This window comes from Lissotriton helveticus, chromosome 8, assembly GCF_964261635.1.
Source record: "Lissotriton helveticus chromosome 8, aLisHel1.1, whole genome shotgun sequence".
Lineage (NCBI taxonomy): Eukaryota > Metazoa > Chordata > Amphibia > Caudata > Salamandridae > Lissotriton > Lissotriton helveticus.
The window spans coordinates 1,714,820,640-1,714,833,348 of record NC_136069.1 but is presented as its reverse complement, the minus strand read 5'-3'; the positions used below and the strand labels follow the sequence as shown (position 1 = coordinate 1,714,833,348).

General features: G+C 52.2%; 1 protein-coding gene across 1 annotated transcript in view; it reads right to left on the bottom strand.

Annotated features, from left to right (window-relative positions):
• Nucleotides 1-12,709, bottom strand: part of LOC144774146 (NACHT, LRR and PYD domains-containing protein 12-like) — a 669,012-nt gene that overhangs the window by 80,467 nt on the left and 575,836 nt on the right. The window contains exon 7 of the mRNA XM_078659165.1: nucleotides 11,860-12,033. Within this exon, the coding sequence (XP_078515291.1) occupies nucleotides 11,860-12,033 (174 nt within the window). The remainder of the gene's footprint in view (nucleotides 1-11,859; nucleotides 12,034-12,709) is intronic.

Here is a 12,709-nt window from a genome sequence, read left to right as displayed (position 1 = left end):
GGGAGAGCGTGAAAAACAAATGTCCGCTCCTTTATATTGTAACTAGCAGCCCGTCCCGACGTTGTCCGGGTATGAATTGCTGCCGGCCAGTAGTATATTGTTTTGTAGGATTTCGCTTTGATAGCATTTCTTATCTGTGACAGGCCTGTGAAACGCTCCGATTCGCAGTGCACTGCAAATGCACTTAATAGTGCGCGTTCAGTAGTGTGTGAACTCGAGTTTCCCTATTTTATTTTTCCTTGCAATATTATATAGCGCGAACTCGACAACATGGCATGAGCACAATTTACATTACAGAAGAACACATTCATTTGTGGTAGGCACGGGGAGACAAAGCGATTTGCCTGGAATCACAGGATGTTGAGCTGATGCCGAGATTCGAACGTAGCTCCCCAGCTCTAAAGTTCGCAATTCTAGAACTTGTGGCGGGAGGTGTGTCTAAAAGTGTATGTCGGTGCTGGCCATCAATGAGAGAGACCTGTGCATTTTTCAAATCGGTGGTGAAAAAATATGAGTATGTTGCTGGAGATGTGGGCCGCCGTGCCACCAATGTACTTACCCGGGGAGGGTAAACACCCATTATTCCGCAACTTTCTTTCCGCATACCATCACTCCGCATACTTTCATTACGAAAGTACCATTACTCTGCAATGCCATTATAACGCATGGCATTACATTTTATATGCTTTTACCATGCCTACATTTACAAAGATATTCGTTGTAAATGAATGAATGGTAAAAGCATTTTTTTTTTAAATGTTTGGATTAGGTAAGTATGGGTATAGGGGTATATGTTTTGGGGTACTGATGTATATGTTTTGGGGTGTTTGGGTATTTTAAGGGTTCAGATATAGTTTTGGGTAATGGGGTACAGCGGTAGTTTTAGGGTTTAGGGATAGGTATGGGTTTTGGGGTAAAGGGTTATTTTTAGGGTTCTGGGCTAGGTTTGGATTTTGGGGTATAGGGGTATTTTTAGGGTTCAGGGCTAGGCTTGGGTTTTGGGGTACAGGGGTATCTTTAGGGTTCAGGGCTAGGTTTGGGTTTTGGGGTACAGGGGTATTTTAGGGTTCAGGGGTAGGTGTGGGTTTTGGGGTACAGGGTTATTTTTAGGGTTCAGGGCTAGGTTTGGGTTTTGGGGTACAGGGGTATTTTAAGGGTTCAGGGCTAGGTTTGGGTTTTGGTGTACAGGGATATTTTAGGGTTCATGGGTAGGTTTGGATTTTGGGGTACAGTGGTATTTTTAGTGTTCAGGGCTAGGTTTGGGTTTTGGGGTACAGGAGTATTTTTAGGTTTCAGGGGTAGGTTTGGGTTTTGAGGTACAGGGGTATTTATAGGGTTCAGGGCTAGGTTTGGGTTTTGGGGTACAAAGGTATTTTTAGGGTTTAGGGATAGGTTTGAGTTTTGGGGTACAGGGTATATTTATAGGGTTAAGATGGGTTAGTGTTTAAGGGTGTTGGGGTATTTTAATGAGTAAGGGTGGGTTATGATTATGGGGTGCAGGGGTATTTAAAGGGAGCAGGGTGGGACTAGCACACAATATGAGACATGACATGAAGGGCGGAACGTACCACACGCCCCCAGCGTTTGTCACGCACCCAGCCCACGCCCACAGCACAACACAGACACACCCACAAGGGACTACTTTGCTGGCACAGTTCTTTTACCTTTTAAATGTATATGGTGGGCGTCTGCATAGCCTATGTCCTTCTGCTGCAACTGCCCTTTCCAACGCTGTATTGGGTGTTGTGATTGGTGTTGTGGTTCCTGAGATTACCCGCCTCAAAGGTTTGGGCTCTCTCTTTATTATATTAGTATGAATTTCTAAGGGTCAAGAGCTCGCCTAACAATGCTCTCGCGGCTGCTGGCTTGAATCACGCCCTGCGTAATCTCTACGTGTCCCTTCAGTGGCTTAAGACACAATGATGTGTCCCTCCCCCTGCAGAGAATGAAGAGGGCCTCGGAGCCCCCCAGAGAATGAAGAGGGCCTAAGACCCCACCCCCACAGAGAATGAAGAGGGCCTCAGAGCCCCCCCACAGAGAATGAAGAAGGCCTCGGAGCCCCCCCATGGATAAGGAAGAGGGCCTCAGAGCCCCCGCAGAGAATGAAGAGGGCCTCGGAGCCCCCCCAGAGAATGAAGAGGGCCTCGGAGCCCCCCCAGAGAATGAAGAGGGCCTCGGAGCCCCCCGCAGAGAATGAAGAGGGCCCAGAGCCCCCCCCCAGAGAATGAAGAGGGCCTCGGAGGCCCCCGCAGAGGATGAAGAGCACCCCAGAGCCCCCTGTATCTCACTGACATTCCTCGGCCTCGTATCCAGCAGCCGGTCTGGTAACAGCAGGGACACTGGTGAGCGAGGCGCCCTCACTGGAAGGAACTGACCTGCCCTCTAGTTACGACCTATTCCACTTTATCTCAAATACCTGAGAAACAGGCTTTAAAAGTGCCCCTCTGCACCATGACAGGGGCTTCTTTCATGGCCATGGATTGGGGCTCGGGTACCCCCACTTCACAAACCTGACTTAATTCACAAATGTTATTAATGGGTGCCTTTATCACGACATTAACAGAAAAGAGGCAATCATGTAAACATTTAAATAAATTTTTATAATATTTGTGTGAGCCCCATCTATGATGTATATTTTGAAATCAATGACGTGATAAGACCTGCACAGCTCTGTACCTCAGTGTCTGTAGTTTGCAGTTTGGATGTTTGAGGCCTTCACACAACTTCTTTACTCCAGCGTCTCTCAGCTTATAATTGCTGCTCAGGTCGAGCTCTGTGAGGGATGTGTTTATTTTCAGGACAGAGGCGAGGTCTCCACACCATGAACCGGTGAGGGAGCAGCTCACCAACCTGCAGGACAGAAGAGATATGGAGAGGAGTAAAGCAGAGCACAGACAGGGGCGTCACAACTTCAGTTTTATCTTCATTTCCTTCCTGCCCAGGGGCGTAACAAACGCGGTGCGGGGGAGCCCACTCTCTTCAGTAAATGAACGGGGCCCAGGCCCCCCTCAGCTCTTCGGTGAGAGCTGTGAGAGAGAGGCTTGCGCTGAAGCAAGCCTCTCTCCCTCTAAAGAAGGTGCAGGCTGTCTGCAGCCCCCTCTGAGCCCCTCCCGCTGACTGAAAAGAAAAAAAGTATCAATAGACATTGTTTCTCTCCAGTCAGAGCAAGAGCCAGACCCGGAACAAGGGTGGGGGCCCCAGAGACAACATTCCCCACAGGAATCTGCTCCTCTGAGATGTATCAGCCTCTCCCACTCTGCCACCAGTGCCAGCCTCCCACTCTGCCACAAGGGCCTGCCACTCATTCTGCCACCAGTGCCAGCCTCTTACTCTGCCACCAGTGCCAGCCTCCCACTCTGCCACCAGTGCCTGCCGTTCATTCTGCCATCAGTGCCTGCCGCTCATTCTGCCACCAGTGCCAGCCTCCCACTCTGCCACCAGTGCCAGCCTCCCACTCTGCCACCATTGCCAGCCTCCCACTCTGCCACCAGTGCCAGCCACTCATTCTGCCACCAGTACCTGCCACTCAGTCTGCCACCAGTGCCAGCCTCCCACTCTGCCACAAGGGCCTGCCACTCATTCTGCCACCAGTGCCAGCCTCTCACTCTGCCACCAGTGCCAGCCTCCCACTCTGCCACCAGTGCCAGCCTCCCACTCTGCCACCAGTGCCTGCCACTCATTCTGCCACCAGTACCTGCCACTCAGTCTGCCACCAGTGCCAGCCTCCCACTCTGCCACAAGGGCCTGCCACTCATTCTGCCACCAGTGCCAGCCTCTTACTCTGCCACCAGTGCCAGCCTCCCACTCTGCCACCAGTGCCTGCTGCTCATTCTGCCACCAGTGCCTGCCGCTCATTCTGCCACCAGTGCCAGCCTCCCACTCTGCCACAAGGGCCTGCCACTCATTCTGCCACCAGTGCCAGCCTCTTACTCTGCCACCAGTGCCAGCCTCTCACTCTGCCACCAGTGCCAGCCTCTCACTCTGCCACCAGTGCCTCCGCTCATTCTGCCACCAGTGCCTGCCACTCAGTCTGCCACCAGTGCCAGCCTCCCACTCTGCCACCAGTGCCAGCCTCCCACTCTGCCACCAGTGCCAGCCTCCCACTCTGCCACCAGTGCCAGCCGCTCATTCTGCCACCAGTGCCAGCCTCTCACTCTGCCACCAGTGCCTGCCACTCAGTCTCCCACCAGTGCCAGCCTCCCACTCTGCCACAAGGGCCTGCCACTCATTCTGCCACCAGTGCCAGCCTCTTACTCTGCCACCAGTGCCAGCCTCTCACTCTGCCACCAGTGCCAGCCTCTCACTCTGCCACCAGTGCCTGCCGCTCATTCTGCCACCAGTGCCTGCTACTCAGTCTGCCACCAGTGCCAGCCTCCCACTCTGCCACCAGTGCCAGCCTCCCACTCTGCCACCAGTGCCAGCCTCCCACTCTGCCACCAGTGCCTGCCGCTCATTCTGCCACCAGTGCCAGCCTCTTACACCACCAGTGCCAGCTGCTCACACTGCTCATGTTTGCTACACTCCTGCCCAGTGCCAGTTCCTGTACAGTGATGCCACCTATACCACACTGTGAACCAATGCCCAGCAGTGCCAGCTCCATGCACTGCCCTCATGTGTACGTCAGTCCCCCTCAGGTAGTTGATGGAAAGGTTTAGACTCCTTGGCCAGCACTAATATTTGTTCACTGTCTCGCAACTTATCTTTTTAGCCTACGTTTTCACATGAAATCCCCTTAACTCCATGCCCAGAATGCATTTGAAAAGGTACAGTCAAAGCGCTATAACTTAAGATGCCTACTTCATTCCATAAACTTCTCACTACACAAAAGCCAAAGCAATTATCTCCATTAAGTAGGAACAATTAGGCACACGGCTGTAAAACTCATTGGGGCCTCTTCGCAAAGGTAAGTTTACACATGTACATTTACTCAGGGCACAAATCCTAAAAAAAGAAGTGGGGGGTGCTGTCGTCACGACAGGAAGTGACATCACGAAAGGTGGCTTGCACCATCAGATTGATTACCTCCTCTTGCTCACCCCTTAGATGCGATTGCATCAGAGAAGCCAGCGCGTGAGCAGCGTTCTGAATGAGCTCCGATCTCGCCCCAGAGAGGCCAAAAAGTGAATGTGTGGCTCCATTTGCTCCAGTTGTCGAGATCCCTGTAAAATAAGTAGGGGACGCTGCCCACCCGCGTGGTACCCCGACTCGAGACCTGCATTTACTCCTGTAAACCCCTGCACCCAGGTGTAAATCTAAACCTTTTTGCCGTCCAGCATTTCCTACTGTAGATTTACACCTAAGTGTAAACGTACATGTTTCCACCCACTGGTAGACTTTCCTTCAATAGGATTTATGAGTCTAAAATTACTACTAGTAACTTTTCACTCGTAGGTAGTGATTTCCACCACTGCCATTGTAGTGGAGATCTCCCTATGAGGAAGTATAGGGAAATTATTAAAGCTTATTTTTAATTTTTTTTAAATGAAAATATTGAAATATAAAATATAAATGTAAATTAATTTAGGATATTTATAATAAATCTAGATGTAATAAAATAACATGTTGCAGCTGGAGAGACAGTGGAGAGAGAGTTGAGAGAGAGAGAGTGGAGAGAGAGTGGAGAGAGTGGAGTGAGAGAGAGTGGAGAGAGAGTGGAGGGAGAGAGTGGAGAGAGAGAGTGGAGAGAGAGTTGAGAGAGAGAGAGTGGAGAGAGAGTGGAGAGAGTGGAGAGAGAGAGTGGAGAGAGAGTTGAGAGAGAGAGAGTGGAGAGAGAGTGGAGAGAGTGGAGTGAGAGAGAGTGGAGGGAGACAGTGGAGAGAGAGTGGAGAGAGACAGTGGAGAGAGAGTGGAGAGAGTGGAGTGAGAGAGAGTGGAGAGAGAGAGAGTGGAGGGAGACAGTGGAGAGAGAGTGGAGAGAGAGTGGAGAGAGAGAGTGGAGAGAGTGGGGAGAGAGAGACAGTAGAGAGAGAGTAGAGAGAGTGGAGGGAGACAGTGGAGAGAGAGTGGAGAGAGAGAGTGGAGAGAGACATTGGAGAGAGAGTAGAGAGAGTGGCGAGAGAGAGAGTGGCGAGAGAGTGTGGAGAGAGAGTGGAGAGAGAGAGAGTGGAGGGAGACAGTGGAGAGAGAGTGGAGAGAGAGAGAGTGGAGAGAGAGAGAGTGGAGGGAGACAGTGGAGAGAGAGTGGAGAGAGAGTGGAGAGAGAGAGTGGAGAGAGTGGGGAGAGAGAGACAGTGGAGAGAGAGTAGAGAGAGTGGAGGGAGACAGTGGAGAGAGAGTGGAGAGAGTGGAGAGAGTGGGGAGAGAGAGAGAAAGAGAGTGGCGAGAGAGAGAGTGGCGAGAGAGAGAGAGGAGAGAGAGAGAGAGGAGAGAGAGAGAAAGAGGAGAGAGAGAGTAGGGAGAGAGAGATTGGAGAGAGAGAGAGTGGAGAGAGAGTGGAGGGAGACAGAGGAGAGAGAGAGAGTGGAGAGAGAGAGAGAGGAGAGAGAGAGTAGGGAGAGAGAGAGTGGAGAGAGAGAGAGTGGAGAGAGAGTGGGGGGAGACAGAGGAGAGAGAGTGGAGAGAGAGAGAGAGGAGAGAGAGAGTAGGGAGAGAGAGAGAGAGAGGAGAGAGAGAGTGGAGAGAAAGAGTGGAGAGAGAGTGGAGCGAGTGAGAGAGTGGAGAGAGACAGTGGAAAGAGACATTGGAGAGAGAGACAGTGGCGAGAGAGAAAGTGGAGAGAGAGTGGAGATAGACAGTGGAGAGAGAGAGAGTGGAGAGAGCATGGAGCGACAGTGAAGAGAGTGAGCGAGAGAGAGTGGAGAGAGAGACAGAGGAGAGAGAGAGAGAGAGAGCGGCGAAAGAGAGAGTGGCGAGAGAGAGTGGAGAGAGATTGGAGAGAGAGAGAGTGGAGAGAGTGGAGGGAGACAGTGAAGAGAGAGAGTGGAATGAGTGTGGAGAGAGTGTGGAGATAGAGTAGAGAGAGAGTGGAGCGAGTGAGAGAGTGGATAGAGACAGTGGAGAGAGACATTGGAAAGAGAGACAGTGGAGAGAGAGAAAGTGGAGAGAGAGTAGAGAGAGGGAGAGTGGAAATAGACAGTGGAGAGAGTGAGCGAGAGAGAGTGGAGAGAGAGAGAGCAGAGAGAGAGAGTGGAGAGAGAGAGTGGAGAGAGAGTGGAGAGAGAGTGGAGGGATACAGTGGAGAGAGAGAGTGGAGAGAGAGAGACAGTGGAGAGAGAGTAGAGAGAGAGAGTGGAGAGAGTGTGGAGAGAGTGTGGAGATAGAGAGTGGAGAGAGAGTGTGGAGAGAGAGTGGAGAGAGAGAGTAGAGAGAGAGTGGAGAGAAAGAGTGGAGAGAGAGTGGAGCGAGTGAGAGAGTGGAGAGAGACAGTGGAGAGAGACATTGGAGAGAGAGAAAGTGGAGAGAGAGAAAGTGGAGAGAGAGTAGAGAGAGAGAGTGGAGAGAGAGAGAGAGAGAGAGTGGAGAGAGCATGGAGAGACAGTGAAGAGAGTGAGCGAGAGAGAGTGGAGAGAGAGTTGAGAGAGAGAGAGTGGAGAGAGAGTGGAGAGAGTGGAGTGAGAGAGAGTGGAGGGAGACAGTGGAGAGAGAGTGGAGAGAGACAGTGGAGAGAGAGTGGAGAGAGTGGAGTGAGAGAGAGTGGAGAGAGAGAGAGTGGAGGGAGACAGTGGAGAGAGAGTGGAGAGAGAGAGTGGAGAGAGTGGGGAGAGAGAGACAGTAGAGAGAGAGTAGAGAGAGTGGAGGGAGACAGTGGAGAGAGAGTGGAGAGAGAGAGTGGAGAGAGACATTGGAGAGAGAGTAGAGAGAGTGGCGAGAGAGAGAGTGGCGAGAGAGTGTGGAGAGAGAGTGGAGAGAGAGAGAGTGGAGGGAGACAGTGGAGAGAGAGTGGAGAGAGAGAGAGTGGAGAGAGAGAGAGTGGAGGGAGACAGTGGAGAGAGAGTGGAGAGAGAGTGGAGAGAGAGAGTGGAGAGAGTGGGGAGAGAGAGACAGTGGAGAGAGAGTAGAGAGAGTGGAGGGAGACAGTGGAGAGAGAGTGGAGAGAGTGGAGAGAGTGGGGAGAGAGAGAGAAAGAGAGTGGCGAGAGAGAGAGTGGCGAGAGAGAGAGAGGAGAGAGAGAGAGAGTAGAGAGAGAGAAAGAGGAGAGAGAGAGTAGGGAGAGAGAGAGTGGAGAGAGAGAGAGTGGAGAGAGAGTGGAGGGAGACAGAGGAGAGAGAGAGAGTGGAGAGAGAGAGAGAGGAGAGAGAGAGTAGGGAGAGAGAGAGTGGAGAGAGAGAGAGTGGAGAGAGAGTGGGGGGAGACAGAGGAGAGAGAGTGGAGAGAGAGAGAGAGGAGAGAGAGAGTAGGGAGAGAGAGAGAGAGGAGAGAGAGAGTGGAGAGAAAGAGTGGAGAGAGAGTGGAGCGAGTGAGAGAGTGGAGAGAGACAGTGGAAAGAGACATTGGAGAGAGAGACAGTGGCGAGAGAGAAAGTGGAGAGAGAGTGGAGATAGACAGTGGAGAGAGAGAGAGTGGAGAGAGCATGGAGCGACAGTGAAGAGAGTGAGCGAGAGAGAGTGGAGAGAGAGACAGAGGAGAGAGAGAGAGAGAGAGAGAGCGGCGAAAGAGAGAGTGGCGAGAGAGAGTGGAGAGAGATTGGAGAGAGAGAGAGTGGAGAGAGTGGAGGGAGACAGTGAAGAGAGAGAGTGGAAAGAGTGTGGAGAGAGTGTGGAGATAGAGTAGAGAGAGAGTGGAGCGAGTGAGAGAGTGAATAGAGACAGTGGAGAGAGACATTGGAAAGAGAGACAGTGGAGAGAGAGAAAGTGGAGAGAGAGTAGAGAGAGGGAGAGTGGAAATAGACAGTGGAGAGAGTGAGCGAGAGAGAGTGGAGAGAGAGAGAGCAGAGAGAGAGAGTGGAGAGAGAGAGTGGAGAGAGAGTGGAGAGAGAGTGGAGGGATACAGTGGAGAGAGAGAGTGGAGAGAGAGAGAGACAGTGGAGAGAGAGTAGAGAGAGAGAGTGGAGAGAGTGTGGAGAGAGTGTGGAGATAGAGAGTGGAGAGAGAGTGTGGAGAGAGAGTGGAGAGAGAGAGTAGAGAGAGAGTGGAGAGAAAGAGTGGAGAGAGAGTGGAGCGAGTGAGAGAGTGGAGAGAGACAGTGGAGAGAGACATTGGAGAGAGAGAAAGTGGAGAGAGAAAAAGTGGAGAGAGAGTAGAGAGAGAGAGTGGAGAGAGAGAGAGAGAGAGTGGAGAGAGCATGGAGAGACAGTGAAGAGAGTGAGCGAGAGAGAGTGGAGAGAGAGAGAGAGGAGAGAGAGAGAGAGAGAGAGTGGCGAGAGAGTGTGGAGAGAGAGTGGAGAGAGAGTGGAGGGAGATAGTGGAGAGAGAGAGTGGAGAGAGATTGGAGAGAGAGAGATAGTGGAGAGAGAGAGAGTGGAGAGAGAGTAGAGAGAGAGAGAGTGGAGAGAGATTGGAGAGAGAGAGAGAGTGGAGAGAGAGAGAGTGGAGAGAGAGTTGAGAGAGAGAGGGGAGAGAGAGTAGAGAGAGAGAAGGGTGAGAGGGTGTAGAGAAAGAGTAAAGAGAGAGTGGAGGGCACAGTGGAGGGAGACAGTGGAGAGAGAGTGGTGAGTGAGAGAAAGAGTGAGAGAGTAGAGAGAGAGAAAGTGGCGAGAGAGACAGTGGAGAGACAGTGGAGAGAGACAGTGGAGATGGAGTAGACAGAGTTGAGAGAGAGAATGGAGAGAGCGAGAGAGTGGAGAGAGAGTAGAGACTGACTAACTGACTCAGAGACTGAATACTGACTGACCGAGAGACTGACTGGCTGAGAAACTGACAGAGAGAGAGACTGGCTGACTGAGAGAGTGACTTACTGACTGACAGAGAGAGAGACTGATTGAGAGTGAGACTGACTGACAGAGAGAGACTGACTGACTGACAGAGACTGACTGACTGAGGTAGAGATATACTGACTGACACAGAGAGAGAGACTGACTGACAGAGAGAGAGACTAAGAGAGAGAGGCAGAGATTGACTGTGAGAGAGACTGACTGACTGGGCGAGAAACTGACTGAGCGAGAGACTGACTGAGAGAGAGAGACTGACAGAGAGAGAGACTGACAGAGAGAGAGAGAAAGAGACTGATTGATGTAGAGAGAGAATGACTGACTGACTGAGAGAGACTGACTGACTGACTGGGAGAGACTGACTGACTGGGAGAGAGAGAGACTGACTGGGAGAGAGAGAGACTGACTAGGAGAGAGAGAGACTAAGAGAGAGAGAGAGACTGAGAGACTAACTGGCTGAGGGAGAGACTGACAGAGGGAGAGACTGACGGAGAAAGAGAGAGAGACTGACAGAGAGAGACTGACTGACAGAGAGAGGTACAGGGGTATTTATAGGGTTCAGGGCTAGGTTTGGGTTTTGGGGTACAAAGGTATTTTTAGGGTTTAGGGATAGGTTTGAGTTTTGGGGTACAGGGTATATTTATAGGGTTAAGATGGGTTAGTGTTTAAGGGTGTTGGGGTATTTTAAGGAGTAAGGGTGGGTTATGATTATGGGGTGCAGGGGTATTTAAAGGGAGCAGGGTGGGACTAGCACACAATATGAGACATGACATGAAGGGCGGAACGTACCACACGCCCCCAGCGTTTGTCACGCACCCAGCCCACGCCCACAGCACAACACAGACACACCCACAAGGGACTACTTTGCTGGCACAGTTCTTTTACCTTTTAAATGTATATGGTGGGCGTCTGCATAGCCTATGTCCTTCTGCTGCAACTGCCCTTTCCAACGCTGTATTGGGTGTTGTGATTGGTGTTGTGGTTCCTGAGATTACCTGCCTCAAAGGTTTGGGCTCTCTCTTTATTATATTAGTATGAATTTCTAAGGGTCAAGAGCTCGCCTAACAATGCTCTCGCGGCTGCTGGCTTGAATCACGCCCTGCGTAATCTCTAGGTGTCCCTTCAGTGGCTTAAGACACAATGATGTGTCCCTCCCCCTGCAGAGAATGAAGAGGGCCTCGGAGCCCCCCAGAGAATGAATAGGGCCTAAGACCCCCCCCACAGAGAATGAAGAGGGCCTCAGAGCCCCCCCACAGAGAATGAAGAAGGCCTCGGAGCCCCCCCATGGATAAGGAAGAGGGCCTCAGAGCCCCCGCAGAGAATGAAGAGGGCCTCGGAGCCCCCCCAGAGAATGAAGAGGGCCTAAGACCCCCCCTCCACAGAGAATGAAGAGGGCCTCAGAGCCCCCCCACAGAGAATGAAGAAGGCCTCGAAGCCCCCCCATGGATAAGGAAGAGGGCCTCAGAGCCCCGCAGAGAATGAAGAGGGCCTCGGAGCCCCCCCAGAGAATGAAGAGGGCCTCGGAGCCCCCCCAGAGAATGAAGAGGGCCTCGGAGCCCCCCGCAGAGAATGAAGAGGGCCCAGAGCCCCCCCCCGCAGAGAATGAAGAGGGCCTCGGAGGCCCCCGCAGAGGATGAAGAGCACCCCAGAGCCCCTTGTATCTCACTGACATTCCTCGGCCTCGTATCCAGCAGCCGGTCTGGTAACAGCAGGGACACTGGTGAGCGAGGCGCCCTCACTGGAAGGAACTGACCTGCCCTCTAGTTACGACCTATTCCACTTTATCTCAAATACCTGAGAAACAGGCTTTAAAAGTGCCCCTCTGCACCATGACAGGGGCTTCTTTCATGGCCATGGATTGGGGCTCGGGTACCCCCACTTCACAAACCTGACTTAATTCACAAATGTTATTAATGGGTGCCTTTATCACGACATTAACAGAAAAGAGGCAATCATGTAAACATTTAAATACATTTTTATAATATTTGTGTGAGCCCCATCTATGATGTATATTTTGAAATCAATGACGTGATAAGACCTGCACAGCTCTGTACCTCAGTGTCTGTAGTTTGCAGTTTGGATGTTTGAGGCCTTCACACAACTTCTTTACTCCAGCGTCTCTCAGCTTATAATTGCTGCTCAGGTCGAGCTCTGTGAGGGATGTGTTTATTTTCAGGACAGAGGCGAGGTCTCCACACCATGAACCGGTGAGGGAGCAGCCCGCCAACCTGCAGGACAGAAGAGATATGGAGAGGAGTAAAGCAGAGCACAGACAGGGGCGTCACAACTTCAGTTTTATCTTCATTTCCTTCCTACCCAGGGGCGTAACAAACGCGGTGCGGGGGAGCCCACTCTCTTCAGTAAATGAACGGGGCCCAGGCCCCCCTCAGCTCTTCGGTGAGAGCTGTGAGAGAGAGGCTTGCGCTGAAGCAAGCCTCTCTCCCTCTAAAGAAGGTGCAGGCTGTCTGCAGCCCCCTCTGAGCCCCTCCAGCTGACTGAAGCGAAAAAAAGTATCAATAGACATTGTTTCTCTCCAGTCAGAGCAAGAGCCAGACCCGGAACAAGGGTGGGGGCCCCAGAGACAGCATTCCCCACAGGAATCTGCTCCTCTGAGATGTATCAGCCTCTCCCACTCTGCCACCAGTGCCTGCCACTCATTCTGCCACCAGTGCCAGCCTCTTACTCTGCCACCAGTGCCAGCCTCCCACTCTGCCACCACTGCCTGCCACTCACTCTGCCACCAGTGCCAGCCTCCCACTCTGCCACCAGTGCCAGCCTCCCACTCTGCCACCAGTGCCTGCTGCTCATTCTGCCACCAGTGCCTGCCGCTCATTCTGCCACCAGTGCCTGCCGCTCATTCTGCCACCAGTGCCTGCCACTCATTCTGCCACCAGTGCCAGCCTC